Below are 26,418 nucleotides of genomic sequence, written 5' to 3' on the forward strand. Positions count from 1 at the left end.
AATTTTTGCATTGTACTTCGGAGCGTTATCAACGGGATTCCGTTTTACGAGTTGCAAATAAGATAATACACGGCACTTTATGGACGGAGCTGTAAATTTGATCCGGAATTGTGATGCCGACACGGAAGATAACGACGTGAGAATGGGAAAGATAAAAAGGGTGAGAGAGGCTTTCGAATGATTGCATTTTTCTTGCTTTGTGTTCGATGTACATTTGTACAGGTTATAACTAGTTTTTTTAGTTAACACATATAACTTAATTCAATCATATCTACATCTATCATAACATTATTTCTCTTTTAAAATAACTCACAATAATTTTCAACTGAAGTAGTTTACTAATTTATGAAGCCGAAAACCCTGGAAACATTTCATTTAAAATGAAACATTTTACTTTGTGGTTAATTGATATTATTTTCAGGTTTCTCTAGAAGGCTAAGAATATAAACTAATACATATATCTTTATCTATGAAATTATTCAGCTATGCAATTATGAAATAGGTCCATCTGATGAATGGCTAATTTAATATATGCTCGACATTTCATAGCTCCTAGAATATGAGAAAATAGGTTTCCCGTTTCAGTTGTTGTTTGTTGGCGATTTTATTGAGCAACCAAAAATGTTTCCGTCTATCTGACGTCTGTATCAGTTTCTACTAGACACATAATTTCCGAAACTACTGGACTGATAGTTCTCAAATTTTGTGTGTATATTAGGAATATCATATATATTTTTGAAATTTTATAAAATGACTTACTCCTGAAAATTGAAAAATTAAATATTGAATACATGAAAAAGTTTTAAAATTTAATAATTGAAAAATGGAAAAATTCTAAAATCGTAAAACTGAAAAAGTGAACATTTGATAAATTATAATTAACGTACCTACTTAAAGTGAAAATTCGAAAAATTGCAAATCGAAAACTGAAGAAACAAGAAAAATGAGAAATCATAGTTCTGTCGAAATAACCTGCGGCCATTTTTTGTAGTTCTATTTGACTTCATGTGTTTTGTTACTGTTGCTGATAATATTACCAACGCAAAGAAATGATTTACACTAATCGCTCGGCAAACATGCAATGACATATATTTATTTGCTTTATTTGAAATGCAAAAATTCATTAAACGTCACTCTCCTACTGTAATAAAATAGAAAAGAAAATATGCAGCCTTTATCAAAAACAAAATATGTAACAACGGATAAATTGATCTGATTAACAGTGTAGCAGCTAAAAAAATAAATAACAGCCTTATCATAATTTATGGGAAAAATATTTGAAGTGTCACGCATATTAATTTTATTAAGTAGCTTGACACGATCATGATTCCGAAGATAAGCTAGTACAGGTATAAAAACAGTAAACTAGCGACAATTTTTCAGATTCCGTTCGTACCAGAAGTGCAGTAAGGTATGTAGAAATTAATTTACCGTAGTAATGTACGCTTTATGCTGGATATTACGATTATAAAAGATCGTAAATCAAGTTGGCTTTGGAATTTCTTGAGTTTGCCGCCTCGTTGTGATCGTTGGTATGAGTACACCACAATCATAACGTAACTTTTTTTAAGTGTGAGAATTTACACAATATTTTGTATGTCAAATAACGAAGCGGCAAATTCTTATTTTTTCCTAAACCAACTTGATGTACCTACTATATTTTATTATCACCTTGTATTTTACAACTTGAATTTTTTTTTAGATTTGATTTTTGCTTCTTTGTTTTACACATATTTAAGGAATATTTAATGTACTGAGTGCTCACAATCCTACTAACTGATTAAAAAGTAGTTCTTTTATGTAATATCAGCAACATTTTTGAACAGTTTTGAACAAGAATTTCTCTAATCATTCTCACCAGTAATTTGATGACATCCCTCAAAATGTTCTACATTACTCATTATTTAAATTTCATAAAATAATACTCCTACATTTGTGGTTTATGAATCCGCCTTGAGTTTTTCCTGTAGGCACCAACATTTTCAGTGACGAAATGGTTAAAATTACCCACCTCGGACTTGGAATATGAAAATGGTTACGCGTTTAATTACATCATTGGTCATTCTATTTTTCTTACATTGTTACTGGCATTGTATTTTGTATGTACAGAGGTTATCGCAAATGAAATGTCGTAAAATCCAATTTTATAATTTTTCAAACAAGCGAAATTTGTTGGACTGTATTTCAGGGATGAGGGAAGTTCTATCGAAATAACCTAAAACCATTTTTTTTTAAATTAGTGTCATACAGCGTTTGTCATAGTACATTAAGTCCAACAAAAACATTGTAAATAAATAAATAAAAATATTGTAACTGGAAATTGAGAGTGAAATAAATTTAAACCAGATGAACAACGAGAAAATTGTGGATATTCTCAATTTCTCAGTACATGCTTAATTTCGACTGTTTATGGTATACTTCGAAAGAATTCGACGAATTATCACGTTTAGCGGTTAAAAGAAAAGAAAATTTGATGGAATTAATTAACCACACTATGTTTTTTTCCGAAACACATTAATGAATTTCTAGAACTTTTATTCAGCAAATTTGTATGATGACCGACATAGTTTGATTAACGATTCCAATAACCTTAAAGTATTTGCAAGATTTCACAGCATTCAGTCTTCGGAGTTTCAAAGTTAAATTGTAAAATACTGGTATAAAATTTTGATTTTTTCCTAAAAATCTGGGTATCAAGGGGTAAAACTCAGATTCATAAATAACACACAATATTTGTTCGGCAAAATTTTAAAATAACGTCATCACTTTTTGGGGGGACATAAACGAAATCATTTTTGATTAACGATTTACCATGCTTACGATAGCCTTAAAACGTTTGCAAGATTTCAGAGCATTCCGTTTTATGATTTCAAAGTTAATCTACAAATTGTTATATAATTGTAACTTTTTTTCCAAAAATTTGTGTTTCTAAGGTACATATTCAACACGGATTCATAAACCACTTGTGCAGGAGTATCTTATTTTGTAAAATTTAAGTAATATCTGCTAACGATAATGTTGAGATGACGTCATCTTTTTGTTGCTGGGGATGAGTACCATCTGCACTATATTCCTAATACACACATAAAATTTGACAACAATCGGTCTAGTTGTTTCGGAGATTATCTGTCTAATATTTTTATTATCCGGATTTTTTTTGGACGGATAACAGACGAACAGACGAACAGAAGGACAGACGGACAGACGGACAGACGGACAGATAGACAGACGAACACGGGAGACCTAGTTCTTCGTACTGTAGGGGTCATGATGGACTCGATTACAATACTTCCTTTGTTTATGCACAGGAAGTAAACACGGAAAATTAAAATATTTGGAAAACGAAAACATTTAAAAATTGAAAAACTGAAAAATTGGTAAATCAAAAAGTTTTAAAAGTGAAAATTCGAGAAATTACAAAATTGCAAAATTTTAAACATCGAAAGAATAACTAAAGAAGCAAAATATTCAAATAGTTTAAAATTACTAAAGAAAAATTAAATAAACCAATAGTAAAATAAAAATCGAAAAATTAAAAATTCCAAAATGCAAATAGAAATCAGAAAAATCGAAAAATTAAAAACTGAAATTCGAAAAATTGCAAAATCATAAAAAATCAAATGGAAAAATCCAAGGTTGAAAAATTCAAAAATCTAAAAAATGAGAGATGAAATATGGAAAATTTGAAAAATTGAAAAGTTAAAAATTGAAAATTGGTAACACTGCAACACCAGAAAACTGTAATATTAAATAAAAATCGAGAAATTGGAAAATAAAAAATTGAACAATCCATAAACTAAGAAATCAAAACAGAAAAATTTTAAATTGGAAACTAAAAAAAAATACAAACCAAAAAAATTTAGAAACGAAAAAATGAAAAATTGAAAAAGTTAAAAATTAAGAATTGAAAATTTTTAAAAGCCAAAAAATTGCAGAATAACATGAAAAAGCTAAAAGCTAAAAATTGAATTAGTTTGAAAAATCCAAAAATTACAAATCGAGAAACTGAAAAACCTAGAAATTGAAAAATAGAAAAATTTAGAAGCTGAAAAAATCGAAAAATTGTAGTATCGTAAATTTGACTAATCAAAAAACTGAAAAACTGAATAATTGGGAAATTGAAAAATCTAAAAGTTGAGAAGGCCTATCTAAAATTAACAAATTATAACACTGAAACATCAAAAAATTTAAAATCGAAATATTGAAAAATTTAAAAATTTAAAATAAAAAAATTGGAAAATTTTATGTTCGATAAATGAAGAAATGAAAAACTGGAAAATTCAAAAACTGTAATTTAAAAAATTGATAATCCCAAAAAACAAAAAACATAAAAAGTTGAAAAATGGGATAAGTAATTATAAGGTCGAAAAATCGAAAAATAAAGAATCGAGCAACCGTAAAGTTGTACAATTGAATAACTGAAAAAATAAAAAAACTGGCAGACCTTGTCGTATTCTAGGGGTTATGAAACGTCGAGAAAACATAAAAGTGGCCGGTCCTCAAATGGACTCGATTACAATACTTCCTCAGCTTACGTTTAGGAAGTAAAAATAAAGTTTTAAATAAAAAAAATCAGCAATATCTCTTGGCATTTTACTAATTTGTCTACTCAGGAATTCTAATTCTAAGGTTTTGATTGGCGTCTTTCTTTCTCCGATTTATTCAATTAATTTAGTTTTTGACTACATATTTGTTACTTTTTTAAATATTATTTTAGTAGTTACTTAGTACCGGTTCTGGTTCACTTTGACCTGAGTTCATCTGAGCTATAACGGGCATGGAACTTCTAGACCAGAGGTCAAACCAGACCACACAATCATCTGAAAAAAGTCATGAAGGTTCTAGGTCACTTTGATCTCATTTGGCCTCGGATAAACAGAATGTAGTGCCGGTTCTAGTTCAGGGCAACTGAGATCAAAGTGAACCAGAACCGCCACTATATAGTTATTAGCAGTTATATGATGGGGGTTCTAAGTCACTTTGACCTCATTTGACCCCCGACCATTTTTTGTCGTATGACTGTGTGGTCTACTTTGACCTAGCCATGTCAATGAACCGATTGAAGTGAACCGAAAGGAGTTAAAATTTGTTTCTATAAATTTTATTTTTGTTATAGCATTTAAATAAAAATTAATGATGTAATTCTGTAAAGTTTTTTGCATGCGTAAAACTAAAATTAGTTAAAACAAATCATAGTTGGCTCTTTGAGATGACGTCGTCAATTTTTTGATGGCATGAAGATAGGCGTTTGGTCAGCGTTTTACAATCTGTGTGATAATAATTTTGTAAGTAACTAAAAATTTCACGGCAAGTAAAGATATGTATATGAAAACGGTAGTCTTACTTTTTTATATTTTAGCAGATATGAAAGATGGTGAAAACATAGAATTAGTCATTCTTCGGGATGAATCTAGTTGAAAAACATCCCCAACTAATATTCTGGAAATAAAACAACTCTCCTTTTGTTTTCAATACTATACCGGGTGTCTGGAAAATGGCGGATTAGCTCTTCAGTACGTTATGTAAGAGAGTTTCGGCAGTCCCAAAAAAATAATAAAAAAAGTCTTTATGATGTAGACTACGAAGAAAACCTAATTTTATAAAAGTAAAATTGGTAACACTGTACGCACCTAATGCGCGAATACCTCCGGCTTATTTTTTGATTTCTTAGTAACGATGGTGACTGAAATCCACTTTTTATTTTTTTTAGGACAACAACTATAACAATCAGTAGTCATTAATTGTTGTGCATTATTATTAATCAAACCAGTTGTTAGTTTTTACTAATAAATAAACCAAAAAAAAAACAATTAATAAGATGTTTATAAATTATACAAACAAAAGCAAAACCAACACAAGAAAGATAAAACTGATTTTGGCAAATAACATACCCCCTAAGAAAAGAGAGGGTGGGTGGGCGGGGCTAGTATCTGCCAAGATAACACTGATTTTGGCAAATGACATACCTGTTAACAAAATAGAGGGCGATTTGGACCTTCGCTTTTTAACAGGGAAACTTATTGTTAATCCGCCATTTTCCAGACACCCGGTAGTAGAAAAAAAAAAAATTAAAAAACGTAGTTACACTTAAAGCTTCCTAGAAATGCTTGTATTTGTTTTGTTTTTCAGAAAAATGAAGTTACTGGCAGTGATTTTAGTTTTTGGGTTAATCGTCAGCGCATGCTATGGTTACTACGTGTATCCAAGGTTGCGCGTTCGTACTGAGACCGACATGGAGAAAGCTGAAATCTTTAAATCTTTGTCTCATTTCTTTGACGAGCTGAGCGTAGATGCCTCTGCTAATAATGGTATAGCATCTGGAAGACCGGCAGCAGCAAGAACTTAACAACGCCAATTTTGTGTATTTTAATTTATTTTAAGGTTTATTAAACACAGTAAAAAGTTTGTCAACAATTTACTTAATGTGTTGTTTTCATGTTGTGACAACTAATAATGATAAAACTGTAACTTTTGCGTTTCATTTTTCGTCAAAAAACTCGAAGGTACCTCGGATTTTCACAGGTATAATAACGTTGTTAAAAAGTGTACACAACTGTTGCCTTCTTACTGCTTCGATCATATCCTTCTGTACCCAGTTTTTTGTTGTGCTCTTTTCCGCAGTTTGGCCACCGCGATTAATATTCCGGTCGCTGCGGGACCGCAGCATATTTTCCCCGTTATCAATCCGGTTTTTATGGCCCTTTCTTCTGTTGTCGTAAAAATTTTGTTTTCATCGGACTTAATAAAGTTGGATGGGTTCGTCTGGAAAAATAAATAGAGATAGGTGGTTTGTTGGTTTCGAAAGCTTTGTGTCGAGATCCGGGTCGGCGCCTCTGGTCTTAGATGTTAGCTCGCATCAATCCACCAAAGCATAACCTGACGCACACACCTGTAGATAGGCCGTTTTAGCTGGCCTTGGGGGGAAATGGGATTAGATGAGATTCTTTCGGTTTGGAGATGGCTTTGATGGGGAAAGTTGCTTCGATTTATTATTATTGGAGTTGTTGTGGCAAAGTCGGTCGAATTGTGCCCTTAAAAATGTATGGTGTCGAGGGAGAGAAAATTGGGTGCCTTGTAATCAGGTGTGGAGGAAATATACGGAGCATGTGTTGGTTGGAGTGTGCTGAGGATTATAACGGGAAGGAGGCGGCGTGTGTGAATCCATTTTTGTGAAAGTGCCGTATTTGCAAAGAATTTAGAATATAAAAAAATATATATTGGATCATCGGTTGGAATATGATATTACATAAGAAAAATCTGTTACAGCATTTTATTGCAACTATTGAAATAAACTATTACGCAAAAATTTTATTAAAATCACATAATTAAATCAAATACGAACAGAACTACAATGTCAAGGATAGTCTAAAGTAATAAATAATTGAAAAGAAAAATAAAAAGTTAAGCTAAAAGACTAATTTCACCATATAAATTATTATTTCTTGTAGCAACATCATTCTCATGATGACTACATTCAATTGAGTTTAAATTTTCTATAACGTTTGTCTTTAATGATTTTCTATAAAATCATTCAGGGAAAAAATACCACTTACACTGTGAAAAAAATTCGTCAAAGATTACTTCGACAGAACTTTCCTCGGCCATAGAGTACAGCTTATCAAATCTAGCTCTTTCGAAAAATTAAAAGGTTTGATTTTGCGCATTTTATTGTTATTATTATTATTATTATTATGTGTGTAAGTTGGTCAACAGGTAATACCCAATTATAGACTAACGGTTAGCGGATCATCAAATTGACCTCTCTCAAACAACAGCTATAAATTACTGTTGTCCCTATACAAGGTGAGATCTAAAGTCAACGGGTAATTAGAGATTATTAATTAAGGAGCAACCAGGAATTTTTACTAAAATAAATGTAACATGTTTTGATGGCAGTTATAGATAGAGCACATTTCATATAGAGGCGAGTATTTCTGAATGTCAATCCTTGGCGTCGGCAGATAGAAAAGTTGTTTAAAGCGCTATGATGGCCTGGGTACCCAAAAGTGAAGCTGTTCCAAAAGCTGTGGACAATCGATGCCACAATGTATTAGTTTTTCAAGGGAATATAGAGAAGCTCTGATACGTCTAGTCTTTAAGTCGTTATATCCAAATCTGATCAAAAGGGCAGATTAGGGTAGGCCTCTAGGAGGATAAATAGCGTCTATTTTGAATCCTAAAAACTTGAGAAAACGCCTCTGCATTTTTTTCTATAGATTGAATGTAAAATTGAGCTGAAGGAGCCCATACAATACTGGCGTATTCAAGTTTTGATCTTACGAAAGCACAATATAACATTTTAAAAGTAGTGATGTTACTGAAAGAACTGGACGATTTGATGATGAACCCAAGGGATTTAAACGCTTCAGCAATTATATTACCAATATGTAGAGAAAACGTGAGTTTAGAATCAAACATTATTCCAAGATCTCTGAAGGAATCCACTCTTGATAAGATATTCAAGTTAATAGTGTAATTGAAACTAAGCTTACAACTTTTATTTGTTAGAGACATAATGTAGCATTTGCCAAAATTTATAGGTAACATGTTAGATTTACTCCAGTTTTCAAAAGTGTGAATATCTTCCTGTAGAATTTGACAGTTTTATGGCAAAAGCTTAAATAAAAATATGTATCTAATGTTTGAGTAAAGGTAACGAAACGTGCTAACCGTTTGTTATAAGTGAGTTTTTCTATTACAAAATTTTGTGTGGATGTCATCCACATTTTTCCAAGGACGAATGTATCAGTTTTGATAAATGCATTGTAATATTAATAATAAAAGTATTGTATTGTTGTTATTCTTGAATAATAACTTATAATTAATACAATAACGAAACAATTTAATCACGTCTGCCGTATGTAACAAATAACAGAGTTGCGTCTGAAGACTGAACTGAAAATCATTTATAGTACTGGTAATTTAAGACAAACTAGCGATAACACTTATCAACCTGTAGATGTGAGAGTGGATCAGAAACTAAACTAAAATATGTTTTCTACAAATTGCAATAGTCGGATCACAATGCCGACGGTCCAGACTTTTTTACTGCCCTGACTTCGGCTTATTGAATAAAACACTACATTTTATTTTGATTTTCGATGTTGTAATGCACATTCGGTTAATTATAACTTGTCTAGATCTAGGGGAGGCTCAGCTACGTCCTTGTCTATGGGTTATAAGATACCGAGAAAATATGAAAGTACCAAATTGGCCGATGAATTCCATTACTGTACGTCCTTAGATTATCCTCCATAAGAAAAAGAACTTGAAAATGTTTATGTTTATACATCGGAAGAATGTCACGTAGAAATTAGTTTGTTTTGATTGAGTTGGTCCTTCAAAACAGAGGAACAAAACTATTAAGTAGTAGGCTACAATCGACAAAGTGTTCCGAGTATCATTATTATAATTCTTGTTAAATAAACACGTTTGTATTTTCACATTTTCGGGAAAATGGGGTGACTCGTTCTTAATTTGATCAATAAAAAATATGAACGCAATGATGAATCACAAGTAAAAACTCATCATATTTTGCATATTTTAGGTGGAATTTATTCGGCAAAATTTTGAGATGACATCATCAATGTTTTGGGAGGAATAAACAGATTTATTTTGATTAACAGTTTACCATGCTTACAATGACTTTAAAACGTCTATAAGAATTTTAAGCATTCAGTTTTGCAATTCTTGATTTATTCAATAAAATAAATTGGCTGATTAATTAATTTTTTGAGTCATCCTGTATAAGCAAATCTAAAAAATATGAATGCACATTTTAGATAGGATTTATTCGGCAAAATTTTGAGATGACGTAATCAATTTTTGGGGTTGATAAGCAGATATATTTTTATTAAAAAGTTACCATACTTACAATAATTTCAAAACGTCTGCAACATTTAAAAGTTTGCAGTTTTGCAATTCTTGATTCAAACAATAAATAAATTGACTCAGTACATTAATTTATTTAAGACACCCTGTGTAAGAAAATCTAAAAATTATTAATGCAGGGATAAGTTACAAGTAGAGACTCATCATAGTTTGCACATTTAAGATAGGATTTATCCAGTAAAATTTTGAGGTGACGTCATCAATTTTATAGTGGGATGAGCACATACAGACAGACAGACGGAAAAGGGAGACATATTTCTTCGTACTCTAGGGGTCATGAAAGGTCGAGAAAACGTAGAGGGTCGGCCGACAAATTCATTTATAGTACTTTCTTCGTTTACACTTGGGAAGTAAAACGTGTGATTTTACCGTACATAAATGTAATAATTACCCATAATAAATACGTGATTTTACCTTAATTTTTTGTGAAAATAAAATTTCACCTCAAAATTAAAGTACCATCACAGGTGAAATTTTATTTTACCTCAAAATTAACGCTAAATCACTTCTTTAATATGGGTAATCATTACAATTACGTGTGGTAACATTTCATTTTTTACAGTGTAGTAGACATATGTCAATTATGAAGGGTTTTTACTATTTTTAATTCGAAACTTGGGAGTAAGCACTATAAAAGGTAAATGGCTATTTTCATGTTTTATCGACGTTTCGTGATCCATGGAGTATGTAACAATAGGTCTCCTGTTTTGTTTTTTTTTGTAGTCTGTCGTCCGTGGTGATATTTATTAGACAGATAATCTCTAAAACTATGGGCGGAATGTCGTCAAAATTTATATCTACTTTAAGAATATCATGCAGATAGTAAAACCAAAATTTTGCAATTTTATAAAATAACATACTCATGTACTTGGATCCGCCTTAGTGTTTAACCTTGGCAACCAGACGTTCCAAAAAAATTGAAATTATGTAAAAACATTTTATAGCAGTCTAATAGGAACGTAGAGCAATGTAAAATTTATTAGTGAATTTTTAAAATATAAAAAGAAGAAATTTTGGAATATTTCGTCATTAAATACAAAATTTAGTTGAAAGCACTTGAAAAACCCTGTATGCTCTTCCTCCTCAAATGAGCTGCCATTGGCTTATCCACAAACCGTGAATATTACTGCAGATGAAATATTACAGAAACACATATACAGGGTGAGTCATCAAGGGCGCCGTCTTCAATATCTCACTAATTACTGAGCTAGATAGAAAAAAAGGCACAGGCCAAAGTTATACGGTTCTTGGAAGACTAAACTATAAAATTACTTTTAAATATACACAGTGTTCTGTGATTATTTTTTAAAATCTCTGTTACAATATTTTAACATACAGAGTGTTTATAAAAAAATGCGATGAGATAGCACGTCCCATATTCATTATTGCATTTTACTCTATATCATATTTTCATTCTTCCCACATGTTGATGTGTCTCTTAAAAAAAAGCAACTGTGAACTTTAAATATAGAAAATACTGAACATAAAAGAAAGAGGACAAAAAATAGAATAAAATAGAAAACCGAAATATCGATATTTGAAAATTGCAATAATTAAAATTGTTATAATACTCTGAATATGAAAATTCAACTTGATTTACACTAAAAGAAAGCACATACTTTTTTATCTCTCTACAAAATATTAAATTTTAAAAATAACGCTACTGCGATTTTTTGTGATCTTTTCCAGGTCTAAAAACTTTCAAGAAAAATGGAATAACGTGGCAACGTCGTATCAGAAATAAACTGTGGTTCTAAGAAGAAGTTTATCATAATATGTGAAAATGTATAGGGTGTTTCATTAAAAAAACCTAAGTTGGGTGTTACACAAACTAAGTAATTATAGTCTATAGATAGACTAAATTTGTATATAATATTATATAGATTTGTGTGATTCGAACTTCTCTCGCATATAATAAAATAAAAAAAAACAGGCACGTTTGGCCATAGTGATTGCACCAAAATTTAAAAAGAGATAGTTAATCAGTAAATATGCAGAAAAATGTATGGCAAATCTAGTATAGCACAGATATTAAAAACTAAATATAACATGGCAATATCTAAAAATCAAAAAATATCCAAAAAAGTTTTTTTTGGAATACAAAACAGGCAGGACTGCCCAGCACAATAAATTGAAAGTAGAAATATTATGTACTTTTTTAAAAATAATTTTAGAAAGGCCAATGAAAACTTTAAAATACCCGCTACCACATAAAGATTAATACAAAATCCTGACTTTTATGGCTTCTTCTGCAATTGCTGCGAGACCCCTCTTCTTCGTACACGAACCCACTGCAAGAAACACCAATAAAATTAATTAAACTTTCTTAACATTCACTGCTAAAAGCGATAAAGACCAACATTACAAAATTAGTTTTAGATACACAATATTTAAAAAAGTAGAAAAAATTCAGCATATTATTGACGTCTGAATTTAAAAAAGTGGTATAAATATAGATTTAGAAGTTGTTTTCATCCCTGAAATACAACCAATGTTAGAACATGTTCTTTAATAAATTTTGAATTTTCACTAAAATTATTTTCTGAAAATGTTTACTCATTAGTTAAATTTGTTTTACTTGTAGTTACCAACCAAGAAGTAACGTAAATATCAAATATATAAAATTTGAATAAATATCATCACAAAAAAGTACGGATAAAGAGAACAAAGTGGAGTTTTTATTGGATATAAACTGATATCAATTGAAATTTTATTTATTTTTTAAACACTGAACACTCTTAAATAATTGCAGTTAAGGCCGCATTGTTCACAAAATAAATACGTACATGACGAATGTTTGCAATTTGTAACAAAATATATTGCTTATTTATTAAAGTCTAAATAAGACTAAGAGCAATATTTACCCTTTAATTCCGGAATTCCTTTCCTTCGGCGCCGATCTCCGAAGATCCCTCACACTTTATTTTAGCACAAACACAAATTATTTTTAGCAAAATTAAACCATATGAAGAAACCATTGCGAACCGAACAGACACTCACCAAAGTCAAAAAGGTATTGCGTCAAAACGCATTCACTTTCATTGCACAATTAGCAAAAAATTTTCACCTCACTTCTTATCGGATATTTTTTGTGAAACTTTTAATCGACGCAGCCAGAGCAAATAAATGCCTATTAAATTACTGAAAACGTTTTCTGCTTTTGAGTAGTAGGAATTTAGAATTCGCCAAAAACAAGTGCCGTTAAACTATTTATATAGCGATGTTTATTACATAATTAATTTTACGTGTAAACTCAGTCCCTTTTAACACAAAAATAAATTTACTGCAAATTGTAAAAGTTAGAGTAGATTTTATAAGTATATAAATTTTAGAAAATTGGTTGAAAATTACTTAGACAGAACTTCTGTCGGCCTTGAAATATAATCCGATAAATTCCGCTTCTTTAAAAATAATTACTCAATAAAAAAACTAAGATTATTCCAATGTGATTTGTTTATGTAAAAATACATTTATATTTTACATAGCATCCAATAAAATTTGCTATAAATAAACACTAGATTCAATTAAAATTTTAATTTGAATATTTCTCTATTATTTAATAAAACAAATTTTAATTGACATATTTTAGAATATTAGTAAATTTAATATTACAGTTATTTATGCAGTGGCGTCATACAGGGACAGGAGTAAATTCTGCGCTCGTGAAAGGCCTAATATAACAAACCTAGTATATGTGTTTAGTCAGTCTAATACATGTCAGGAGATCATCAATATAATCGGAAAATAATGTCAGACTTTGTACTGAGCCTTGTACTAAACCTGGAGGTGCACCGTATGTTAAGGCAGTTATTTTAAGTTACGACAACTGTAAAAGACGTTTAGATAAGCACAAGATTAGGAATTCGCTAGTGTTATTATCAAAGCCATAACAATAGAGTTTATGGGTTAAAATATCGCGTGGGACGAAATCGAACGCTTTGGATAAATCTGAAGACGCAGCAAAACTTTAATGGATTGCTGAAGTTATGGACCATTATTTCAGAAACCAAAATTCTTTACTGCCGATACGAGAATTGGTATTTACAAAATAACTGTACATATTTAGTTTCAAATTTCAAACATTTTGAAAATAAGAGAAGAAAAGTAATTAGTTTAGAGTTATTACGTTCTTCTACATTAAATAAATGTGAAATTTAGTAGAATTTATTGCAGGTAAAGCGTGGGGCAAAAGTATGGAACCGGTCAAATAACTTGATGGAATAAATGGTTTTTGAGACACTAGATCGACTCCATATTTTTGTTTTACCGTGTATAACTAACAGGTGGTCTATTTGACATTGATAGAAAACATTGACTATAAAGATCAATATCAATACCTATCTAAATTATTGTTATATACCATACCTTTATTATGTGAAGAATTATAATTGTAGCCATAGTCGCCCTTCATTTAGCACATTTTATTGCTATATTATTATACACAAATTTAGATACGTGATGTTGTTGTGAGTGTGTGACTGTGCTAAAAATAAACAGTCTCCCATAATGAAAATAGTAGTCATTATGATCGTTGTTTAGAAACCTGAAAAGTTGTGTTAAAAATTGGGGTACGAAAAAGAAATGAATAAAACTCTCGATACAGATTAAAAATATTTTATTGCTTCTTTGGGCTAGAGTGAATCGAATATATAGTTGCTCTAGATTAACACATGCATACACTATAACTACCTAAACTTTCCTCTATGGGTGATGTATATAAAGATTGACGTACTTCACATTTTTATTTTTGTTGAATTTTATTGCTTTCTATTCCAATTTGTGTCAGAATGTTCTATCGACTGCAAAAGGTTTATGAAGTTATCTTCAGTCAAGCTCTTGTCTACAACAGACGATTCATCCATTCCATCCCATTTTATTTATATCGTTTGACGGCGGAAAATCCCCTCTACGAAAGAGAGAAAAAAAATCGCTTTTTTCACCCCAAAAATTACTCCCGATAATTAAATCGATGGTGACGGGTGCGTTCGGCTCCTTCACAAAGTCTCAATGGTATTCCGAAGACCCCGATGGGCCACAAATTGAAAAAAATGTATAATAAATTCGAGCCTAAGCCCGGTAATTTGAAAGCTCGGCTGGAATTTTACGCCTAATAGAAAATTAATGAATGCAGGATTCCGCATTATTGTTAATTGTGCAAAGTTGGAATTGAAACCGGAACGGGCGGATGAAGCGTTTTGTTGTAGTCCTTGTTACAAGCGCCGTGAATTCACTATTCTAATCTTTACACGTGAATACTACGAAATTCGAACGCAACAACCGATTTAGGTTCTTCTTTAAATGTAATTGGTGTATGTTGTAAGGCTGCGACTAGTTTTAAGCTGGCAAACAAAACAAGTCCGCCCCATCTGTCACGCGAAACTCGCCCTCAAAAACCACATCAACTGTTGCGGGTTTTTGTAAAAAACTTTTCTAGAAAAAATAGTCGCCGATCTGAATTTTGTCACTGTTTCTGAGGTTCAGGACGTTTTTGAGGGGAGTTTCGCCGGTTTCTCGTTTACGCTTAAATATCACTTGTTGTCTATCTTAAGCCTTAATTTAACTTATCTCTAAATGCATGCAGTATTGCTTCGATTTTTACATAGATCTACCACTCCCTCCCACTCAGTCACTTTGAACTTTAAAATTTTTAATTATGGCTCTACAGTTTTGATTTTTGAGGACGTTCGGTTACGGCCTCGCTTGGTTTTCCTTTGATAGAGTATGCATGTAGTCTCATAAAGGTAAAAATATATTATGATTATGCCCAACGCTATGGGAATATTATGTATAATGGATATATCAAAACATTGTTTTCAAATGAGTTACAATTAACACAGATAGATACGACTAGAAACGAGCATTCTTTCCAGAAACGGAGCAAATTTTTGGTTTGGACTTCTGATTTTTGTTATCGTTACGACAGTTTTGTAATACAACATTTATACATTGTAACAGTTAAATACAATTAAAGGAGACGTATAATTTTGACATGTCTGTTTAAATTTAACTACATTCTGGTTATTTTTCGTTTTATTCGACTACTTTGATTATTGACAATTTTGGAAAATCGGCAGCACTTTTTTGATAGAGGTGCACGATCAACTCACACAGAGAGAATATAACCCTCCAATTTCCTTCTTTATTTATACATACATACAAATACACAGCCACAAAAGACACTATACTTACGTTTTCGTTTTACTGCCACTTCCAAAATTCTAATTATAATCTAACATTTTTAGTTTGTATCAGTAAATGAATCAAACTTTTTATAGCCTTAGAAATTTTCCAAAATGTGTTGTTTTTAAATATCTAAATCAACATTAGTGTGACTGCTAATCAGTGGTATTTAGAGACGATTTAAACAGACAGGTCCACTATGGAGCATGCAAGAACACTAGGTAACAGTTAGTGTAACATTCAAAATACAATGACTTTGGTCCGTTTCTGAAATTGTACATTTTTAAGTGTTACAGCAAACTCTGTAAATGCAAAAATAATAATCTTTCAGGCTGGTGGTTATACTGGTAACAGTTAAAAATTGTCGCTTTCCAAAATTATTCGTTGTACAATTTTGGCCATGACTCGTAAAACATTGACTACACCTAATGGAAACATTGTAAACGAAATAAATATAAATAAATAAATTAATTAAATAAGACCTGATCGACTTTAAAGGAATGTGATTTTTTAAGATTTTTTTATATTTTTTTAATTAATATAGCTTTGTTTAAAAGCTGTATGACTAGATAAAATTCCTACGTTCCTACTAATATATCTCACTTGATTCAAGGTCTTAACGAATTGGAACTATACAGGAATATAATTTAATACGAATTGACATCTACGACTATGAGTTCGTTGCTTTATTAATTCTGGTAAGTTTACGTAGTTACGTACGAATATTAAGCGCTTTTCGGTACTCGAGTATTGCTTTTTATTGCATGGCATCATCATGCCGCAACTTTTTATAATAAAATTTCAATTTTTATTATAATACACGATTTATTTACAGGACAACTTAAATGACAAACTTAAAGATTTAGTCAGGAGCGACTCTTGTTCGCTGCGATATGGGGGCTATATATTAGGACGGTTTATTTTCAGAGTGGTCTTGAATGATAACGGAACTAGTAGTTTCTTTTTTTTTAATGAAAACTATAATCATTCGCTTGAACAAGAGTCGACTTGGCTAAAGCTGGAGTTGCGGTTTAAAATTTCCAATCTGAAAAAATTTGCGAGGCGGGCAGAAGCATTTCGGTTGGTTTTCACTACAATATTTTTGTAACTATACGAGTTATATGTAATATTAGTTTTATAAATTGTGTTAAGTTTGATATTTATTTCAACTGCATTGAACAAAGTCTATGTATGTGCAACCACCATCGAGATATGTATTACAAAAATGTACTGATAAATTTTGCGCTGCTTGTTCGATATTCTTTGCTTGGGCGGCTAAATGTAAATGATGAGTTTGTATTAAAATTTCGTAGTCAGAATAGTTAGTAACAAAAAATGATAACAACAAAGTGTATATTTATCGTTTCTTAGCCTAAGTTTGTACCAATGGTGGGTAACTAACAAATACTACTGTAAAAAAATATCAGTAAACCTGTTACCCTGTATTTATGTTTAAATATATTTTTTGTATGTTTATCTCTATTCAGGTACATTAAAATCGAATAGCGTCAATTAAATATACATCTCAATGAACTTAGATTTAATTACTAGACATTTTTTATTAAGAAGTAAGGAACTTAGTTATTAACTGACAAGATGTTGAAATCTGGTAGGTAATATTCGTAATATATTATTTTCATCGTAATTTAATAATATATTAATAAATCTATGTTATGTCAGGAACACCATAGATATGTCAGTATTTTTATATGGAATCTAAGTTAAAAAGTGGAAAAATAAATCTGGAAGTTTAGTTATAAAATAATTGGACTTTACGATGTATAAAACCATAAGAATTACAGTGATATAATCTTAATTGAAAATGAAATTTGCGGGAAATAGTTTTGCATAAGCCTGTAAATAAATTCTTGTTTTCATAGCCTTAAGTTATAGGTCGTATAGCAGCCTTCAGCATGGCTGTTTCAGGAAGAATGACTAATAAATAAACAAAAGTATGTAAACATGCATTATCTGGAATTTATTGCATATATCCAGTTATGTAGTTAAATAAGACTATTAGTTTTCAGATTCTGAAGTTTTAGCTGAGTTAACACTTATACCGGGTGATTTTTAAAATTTCTGCTCTAGTTAACCATGACGCGTTAGGGCCAGCTAGAGCAGAAATTAAAAAAATCACTTTATTTTGGACAAATTAAGGGTGTAGCATAAAAAGACATAATTTAGATTTATTTTGCAGCTCTCTAACGGTAAATAATTTCCATACTATGGTGGTGATGGTAGAATGAAATGTATGCGAGCATGAAAATATGTAAAACCTGGTTACACTTTTCTTATCTTTAATTGTTATGTAGTTCTGAAAAAATATTGCTTTATATAAGAAAGAAGCTCTAGAAAAGAAGTTAGTTAACACAACGACTGAGCAATGTTAGACCAAAAAAATGTCAATTTTTCTTTTCATAATTTTAAATCTCATTCTTTCTGGTGGCTTTTGTATTCTACTTAAAAACGTTCAAAATACTAAACTAAACTAGTTAATCTCTTCCCGATGTCAGTTTTCAAAATATTGAATTTATTTCATAGTTAGATTCTACACAGTTTGTCAAACAGAATCTATTAATACGTGCTGTCAAATTGACAATTTATTCAGTAAAAATTAGATTAATATTGACTCATTTAGTTTAACATATGACAAGGGTACATGTGCTCATGGGCAAGCACCCTTTCATTAAATTTTTAGTGCATTTAGATTTCAATTTGACAAACTGTATTAAAGAGATATTTTCGGTAAAAACTGAAAAAGTTTTTCCCAGGAATAAAATTCTGCATTTTTGTCTTGATTTCTAAGAAAAACAGAATGGCAGTAGTAAAGCTTGAATGAAATTAACCAAACTAGTGTTTTCTTGTTTTAGCTGTTTTTATACAGGGTGTTTCATTTTAGCTGATTGATAAAATTAGGCAAAACTGACTGTGGAAATAGTTCTTAAAATCGTACTGACTAATATATTTAATTTATATTTCACGTAGAAAATAAAGCCAATAATAATAAAACAAAAAATTCGTCTGTTATACGTTAGAAAACAAGAAATTTATAATTAAATTTTGACATTAATTAATTCTCAATATTTTCATTCTTGGATATTTTTCGTGACAGCGTTTTGATAGTTTTACCTTAATCATTTATTTCGTGGTCTACTATTGATTAATATTGTCAAATGTAATGTATAATAAATAAGCATAACTTCTCAAAATAATAGTCAAAATTTTAAAATTTAAAGTTGTTTTATATAAATTCGAGTCCTTTTTGGATCTAAACTTAAAGCGGGTTTACATTCAACGATATATGTTATGAACCCTCTTCTGATTCAGTGTCAATTCAAATTATCCAGCAATTGATGACGTCATCTCAAAATTTTAGCGGGTAAATACTATTTAAATTTTATAAAATAATATGTTCCTGGGTTTATAAAATCCTATCCTATCTAGGCCAAACAATATGGGTCTACATTTTTTAATTTTCACATAGAGAATGTTTCAGAAAAATTAATTAATATAGTAATTTATTTTATTAAATAAATTAAAAATTCTGAAATTTTGTAGTATATTTAAGCAACTAGATTTATTATATTATGTTTCAAAAACAAGAAAAGTTTTGTTTAAATAATGTTTTTAAATATAGGTTCCACAAAAAATTTTGTTGCTGATTTAACATGTAACACCACTGTGACAGTTGACTTATTAAATTTGACAATTCAGTCCCATGCGACGCAGAAGTAACTACTTTCGACTCACGTAAATATTTAGTAGTAAAAAACACATAGAATAAACCCATTTTAGGACATAACGAGTGTGAATTGTGTTGAAAAGGTCATCAAGTTGGTGTTGTATTTTTGATAGAAGAAAACATTGTGAAGAACGTATGTGTTTTATTAACCCATACTGCTGTGTAATTGACATTTTGACAGAGTTGTTGAAAAGCGTTAATTTTATTATACGGAAAAGTGAGGTTATTGTAGACATATTTCCGAAAAATTAAAGGTCAACTTGATGACTTTTTCAACACCCGATATACCAAACAATTACGTCATCGAAAATTGGTAAAAATTCGTGCTCATTTACAATTCATTATGTATAAATAATAAATTAAATATTAAACTCCAAACCAATTTTTAAATCTGTCAATCAGGAATCTTTTTTAATCACTAGGTGAGAGAAGTCACATGAAACCCAAAGGCATGGTATTTTTTTCTACAACTTCGCAATAAACGATTCCGGCATCAAGGACGGCTTTGAAATTAAAAAAAATATTCAGTTGTACTCGTGTAATTGGTTATGTCCGATAAGCTCGATGGTAAGAAGGCCTTAAAGAACTCGAAAAAAAGTGGTTAAAACAATTCCTGAACCAAATTTTTATTAATTAGGATTTGTTTTAATGAACAGCATGTCTAGCAGACACTTAAATAATTACTTATTAATTATAATTTAATAAGAATTTGCTAGAATACGATCCAGAACGTCATTTTTTACTGTTGATGGACGTCATTTTTTACAATTTTTGCCAGAATTTTAGACTGTCAATTAAATTGACAGAATTATGAAGTTAATTCTTCATTTTTGAAATTTAACATTTTCAAAAATTTGGTTTAGGGATTTTTTTAACATTTTTTTAACTTCTTCATGGCCCTCGTAACAACAATCCATCGAGCTTGTCCGTCATTTTTTAAACACCCTTAAACTTTTTCCGAAAACATCCAAATTTTAATTAGCACTTTTACGATTTGAATCTTTTATCGGATGAAGCAAAATATTGAAATAATGCAATTAATTAACATAGTTGTCATAATTCAGCCAAATTAGGGAAGGTCATTTTCAAAGAGTCTACTTCACAAATGTTTGGTGTAGGATCGTTGAAAATAAAATTTGAAAATCGACAAAATTTGAAAATCGACGAAATTTATGGTTTCAACAGAAGATGGTTGCCGGATTAAAATTTCTGAAATTACTATGTATAATAATGTTTTTGATAAAAAATAAACACATCTACTAATTCTTTAGAAATATAGCCTGGGTTATATTTTCAATTTTGTCAGCCTCACTATTACTCTGAATCACCCTGTAGACGCATTTAGGACAGTGTTTGTTTTATAGGATTTTGTAACTCTCTCATTCCCTTATGACAAAAAACGGTCTGCATTTATTAAAAAAAAATGTGAAATAACCCGATATAATGTTGAAAAACCCTTTCAAAAATTAGCATATATTGTAGAACTTATTTTCCGAAAAAACCGAAAAATCTAGAAGGATTAAGTTTAATTTCTTATGATTCCGTAAAGCATGTAAGTAATTTTATTGATCATCTTAAATGAAACACCCCTTACTATATGCACGAAATAAATATCTACTATCATTTTTGAACACTAACCAAAACCTCTCGATTAATTTTGAAGTAACAAACCTTTCCAAAATTTGCACTCGTATTTACAAAAACCATCCCCTCTACACTTCCAGCATCACTTTTACCAAACCGAACCATCTCCTGCCTGCGCCCCTTCGAATTTCTCCTCGTGAACAAAACAAAAGCCAACATCGTCAGCAACCGTGTAGTCATAGCGTCAATTTAAGTCTGCGTCGCCGTGTGCACCGTGAAGGGCGCGTGCGGGTGGTGCGCCATCACCGCCTTCTGCTTCTTGGCGTCCCACACCATGCACGCCGTCTCCGTGTGCTTGTTCAAGTACGACTTGAGCGCGAACGTCTTGTGGCACTGCGGACAGCTGAAGTTTTTGTCGCCCGAGTGCGTCTGCATGTGCGCCCGCAGGTTCGACCGGTCCGCGAAAGCCTTGCCGCAGTGGGCGCAGCCGTAGGGCTTCTCGCCGGTGTGCGACCTCAGGTGGCCCTGCAGCAGCCACGGCCGCGAGAACTGCTTACCGCAGATGCCGCAACTGTGCGCCAGCTTGTGCGTGAGCAGGTGCATGGCCAAGGCCGGCATGCTGACGTAGGCCTTGCCGCACGTCATGCACTTCTTCGCCGATTGGGAGTCCAGGCTGCGGTGGGTCTGCTTGTGGCGCGACAGGTTGCTGGAGGTGGCGTACTGCCGCCCGCACTCGCCGCACGCGTAGCGGCCGGACTTCGACGAGTCCGCGGAGTCGGAGAGCTCTTGCTCGGCGACGTCGTCGGGGTCGTCTTCGACGACTTTGTAGAACTTCTGAAAGGGAGAAGGTGAGTTAGTAGAAATTGTAAAGTGAAGAACTCTTCGAAGGTAGCGGTTCAAAAGATAACAAATTATCTATTGTTAAGTTATTGATAATAATTATGCGGGTTTTTTTTAAGTCCTACTAGTTTTTGGACGACATTGTGAGGTACACTAACCCTAATTTTTAAGAGGGAAGGGCTTAGGAGAGATTTTTTTTAAGATCATTAGAATTCCTCTTAATATTAGAGTTCCGTTAGGTCAGGTCAGGTCAGGTCAGGGTAGGTCTGGTTAGATCAGGTCTGGTTAAGTCAGATCAGCTATGTTACAAGGTATACCAATAACAGGCAAGGGCTTAAGAGATGATTTGTTTAAGATCACTAGAATTCCTCTTGATGCTAAAGATTCGTCAAGTCGCGTTAAGGCAATGAGGAAGGGTCAGAAGTGCGTTTTCGAAATGATAAAAAAACGTCATGATGACATGTTTTTATATTTCGGAAATTTAGGTAGCTATTAGGCATGTACCGGCTGAAAGTTTGGCCGACTAACCGACTAGCCGATTGTTCGTTTGTTTTTTTATTTCTCTTGCCTACCTCCAGGGGCGGATGGTAAGTACTACACATATAGAAATCGGTAATTTTTTAAAGGCGCCGGCAGCCAGGGCAAATTTGATATAAATATTTTAAATGAAGTAAAATTTCGGTTTTTCGGGTACCGGTCTAAATTTTTCCCGCACTGGTTTAGGAGGTCCCATCCGTGCCTGATTACTGGATTCGGAGATTCTTTCAAATTAAGTACTTCAAAAAATAGACATATGGAATCCTCGAGTTTTTTCTAATTACTTCAAAAAACAACATCAAAATTATTTGGAAACTACTTCAAAACCAAAACAAAAGTAGTATCCGAGATTCTTTCAAAGTACTTCAACAATTAGACATAAGAGGCTTTCGAAGTTTTACTTCAGAATCGAAAAACTAAACTAAAACAAACATCCCCGAGATCCGCTACTTGAAAAACCATACACAAAGGCTCACCGAGATTCTTTCAAACATCAAACACAAAACAAAAGAGGCTTCCTAAATTCTTTCAAACTACTTAAAAAACCAAAATAAATGGGGTCACTGAGATTCTTTCAAATTATTTCAAAAACCAAATAAAAGGGCCCCCTAAATTCTTCTAAATTACTTCACAAAGGAAAATAAAATGGGTCTCCGAGTTTCTTTCAAACCACTACAAAAATCTTTAAAATTACTTCAAAACGGAAACAAAAGGAGTTTCCGAAATTTTTCCAAACTACTTCACAAACCACATACAAGAGGTCCACCCTGAGATTCCTTCTAAAACAAAAGGGGTCAGCAAAATTCTTTTCAACTACTTCAAAAACTAGACAAAAGTGGTTTCCGAGATTCTTTCAAATTATTTGAAAAACAAAACAAAATGGTTTCATACTACTTCAAGAAGCAAAACAAAATGGGTCCCAAGATGCTTTCAAACTACTCTTTAGACCACGCACGAGGGATTCCCAAGATTCTTTTAAACTACTTCAAAAACCAGGCATAAGTGGTCCCGAAATTCTTTAAAACTACTTCAAAACCAAAACAAATTGTGACCCCGATATTTTTTCAAGCCATTTCAAAAACTGTATACAAAGGCTCACCAAGATTCTTCCAAACAACATCAAACACAAAAAAAGTCTCCGCAGTTTTTTCAAACTACTTCAAAAACCAAAATAAAAGTGGTCATCGAGATTCTTTCTAATTACGTCAAAGACTAAACACAAGGGCTTCCCTAAATTTTTCCAAAGTACTTCACAAACAAAAATAAAATGGTTCTCCGAGTTTCTTTCAAACAGCTCCAAAAAACAGGCACAAGAGGTCCCCGAGATTCTTTAAAACTAGTTCACAACCAGAATAAAAGGAATCTCCGAAATTCTTCAAACTACTTCATAAACCACATACAAGAGGTCTTCGAGATTCCTTCAAACTACTTCAAAAACAAAAGAGGTCACCTACATTCTTTTCAACTACTTCAAAAATCAGATAAAAGGGGTCTTCGAGATTTTTTCAAATTACTTCAAAAGCGAAACAGAAAGTCTGTCCTAAATTTTTTCAAACTACTTCAAAAAGCAAAACAAAATGGTTATCCGAGTTTCTTTATAACTGCTCCAAAGACGAGACACAAGGGGTCCCTAAGATTCTTTAAAACTAGTGCAAAACCAGAACAAAAGAAGTCTCCGAAATTCTTCCAAATTACTTCATAAACCACATACAAGAGGTTTCCGAGCTTACTTCAAACTACTTCACAAACAAAAGGGGTCAACTACTTCAAAAACCAGACAAACGGGATTTTCGAGATTTTTTCAAATTACTTCAAAAACAAAATGGGTAACCTAAATTATTTTCAAATACTCAATAACCAAACAAAAGGGGTTCCCAAGATTCTTTCGAACTACTTCAAAAACAAAACACAAAGGGTCTCCGAGATTTTCCAAATTACTTCAAAAACGAAATAAAAGTCTTCTCCTAAATTTTTTTAAACTACTTCAAAAAGCAAAACAAAAAGAGTCTCCAAGATTCCTTCAAAGTACTCTACAAACAGGCACAAGCCATCTCCAAGATTCTTTTAAATTACTTCAAAACCAAAACAAATGGAATTCCCAAGATTCTTCCAAACTACTTCAAAAACCAGACACAAGTACTCCCCGAGATTCTTTCAAACTACTTCAAAACCAAAACAAAGGAAGTCCCCGAGATTCTTCCAAACTAGTTCAAAAATCAGTCACAAGAAGTACCTACTCGAAATTCTTTCAAATTACTTCAAAGATAAGACATTACGAGCAGGGGCCGATTTAACCATTTGGAAACCGGGAATTGGTACCAAAATAAATAATAAAGACCCATTTTCAAGCGAGTTGATATAAAGACGTCGGAAAACGGTGTTTCTAAGTTAATTTGAAATTGGCACCTATTCATTGTATTTTAATTTTATTGAAAAAAAAAGACTGACTGATCCACTTTTTGCCAACTGGTGGTCAACTGTCAAGCTGATTATAAACTTACTAGTCGGTAAATCCCTTATACCATGTGGTAAAGTTGCTTTTTTCACTAGCGTAGACCCGGAGCTAGTTGAAATTACTCGAAATATTTTTAGATCATCTGCGAATATCAGGCATTTACTGTTTTCGAAGGCTCCTGTTATATCGTTAATCAATAAAGAGAAGAGAATTGTACCAAAATGAGATACTTGTGGCACACCCGGTGAACACGACTTTATACCTTGTCGTTTAACAAATTGATTACGATTACTTAAATGAGATTTAATCCACTCCTCCACTCGAGACCAAATTTGTGGACAAGTAAAGAACCATTTACAGAATCAGTCAATATTGTACTTATTAGTAGTTTATATAGATGTCTCGAATAATTTTCTTCTGTAAAGCTATTTTTCGTACTTGTCTGTGTCTTTTAAACTTTGATGAGATCACGTATATTTAAAAATTTCGGAACGCGGTTTTCACCCCAGTTTTCAAGTTACTCTAGAAACGACTGGAGACATATTACTACACAGTACTGTTATTATTATTAGTCTTACAATAGTCCTATTCAAACTAATATACATGTTGATGACGTCATAAAAAAATTTGTTACAAAAAAACTTACTTGAAACATAACCATTGCATGTTTCTTTATCAGTACTTTAATAGTCCACACATAAAAAAAACTAAAATTAACAAATTAAAATTGTTATCATCTCAATTTGTTCTCCTGTACCTCAAAGGCAAGTTCTCTCCAAATAACTTGAGACCAGTTTTTTAAGGTTACACTAATTCTTTTGGTGTATGGAGCACAGAGAAACCGATCAATACTCTGTACAAAGATCAAAGTTTCAACACAATTTTTAACTTTTTGCGCAAAATCTAAGGGAAAGAACTTGTCGGAAATTGTCCAGAAACATATTGGTCTGGGACATTGCATTTTTTATGGCGTATGGAAGCGGCTGATGCATTATACATCTCGCTGGTATCAATACATTTCGTGCTATGCCTAAGAATATAGCGATATTTCTGGAATTGCCTGATCCCTCCCGGTATACAGGACACTGTTTTCGACGGTTGTCGGCATTACTTTTAACATACTACATATAACTATATTTTGAAACTTAAACGCCAAATTCGAGCGTGGTAGCTAAAGTTATGTTTAAGA

General features: G+C 32.0%; 1 protein-coding gene and 1 long non-coding RNA gene across 2 annotated transcripts in view; one reads left to right on the plus strand and one right to left on the minus strand.

Annotated features, from left to right (window-relative positions):
- Positions 1-1,350: 1,350 nt before the first annotated feature.
- LOC135128399 (uncharacterized) lies at positions 1,351-6,468 on the plus strand. Its single transcript, XR_010280393.1, has 2 exons — positions 1,351-1,411; positions 6,130-6,468. It is a non-coding gene; the product is annotated as an uncharacterized LOC135128399 (long non-coding RNA).
- A 13,166-nt stretch (positions 6,469-19,634) lies between these two features.
- Positions 19,635-26,418, minus strand: part of LOC135128400 (neurotrophin receptor-interacting factor 1-like) — a 65,579-nt gene continuing 58,795 nt past the window's right edge. Inside the window, exon 3 of the mRNA XM_064055307.1 lies at positions 19,635-22,231. Coding sequence (XP_063911377.1) covers positions 21,647-22,231 — 585 coding nt within the window. The 3' untranslated portion in view covers positions 19,635-21,646. The remainder of the gene's footprint in view (positions 22,232-26,418) is intronic.

The sequence above is a fragment of the Zophobas morio genome, unplaced genomic scaffold (assembly GCF_036711695.1).
Source record: "Zophobas morio isolate AGI-343-1 ecotype UQ-CSIRO unplaced genomic scaffold, CSIRO_AGI_Zmor_V1 ptg000012l, whole genome shotgun sequence".
NCBI classification, from domain to species: Eukaryota; Metazoa; Arthropoda; class Insecta; order Coleoptera; family Tenebrionidae; genus Zophobas; species Zophobas morio.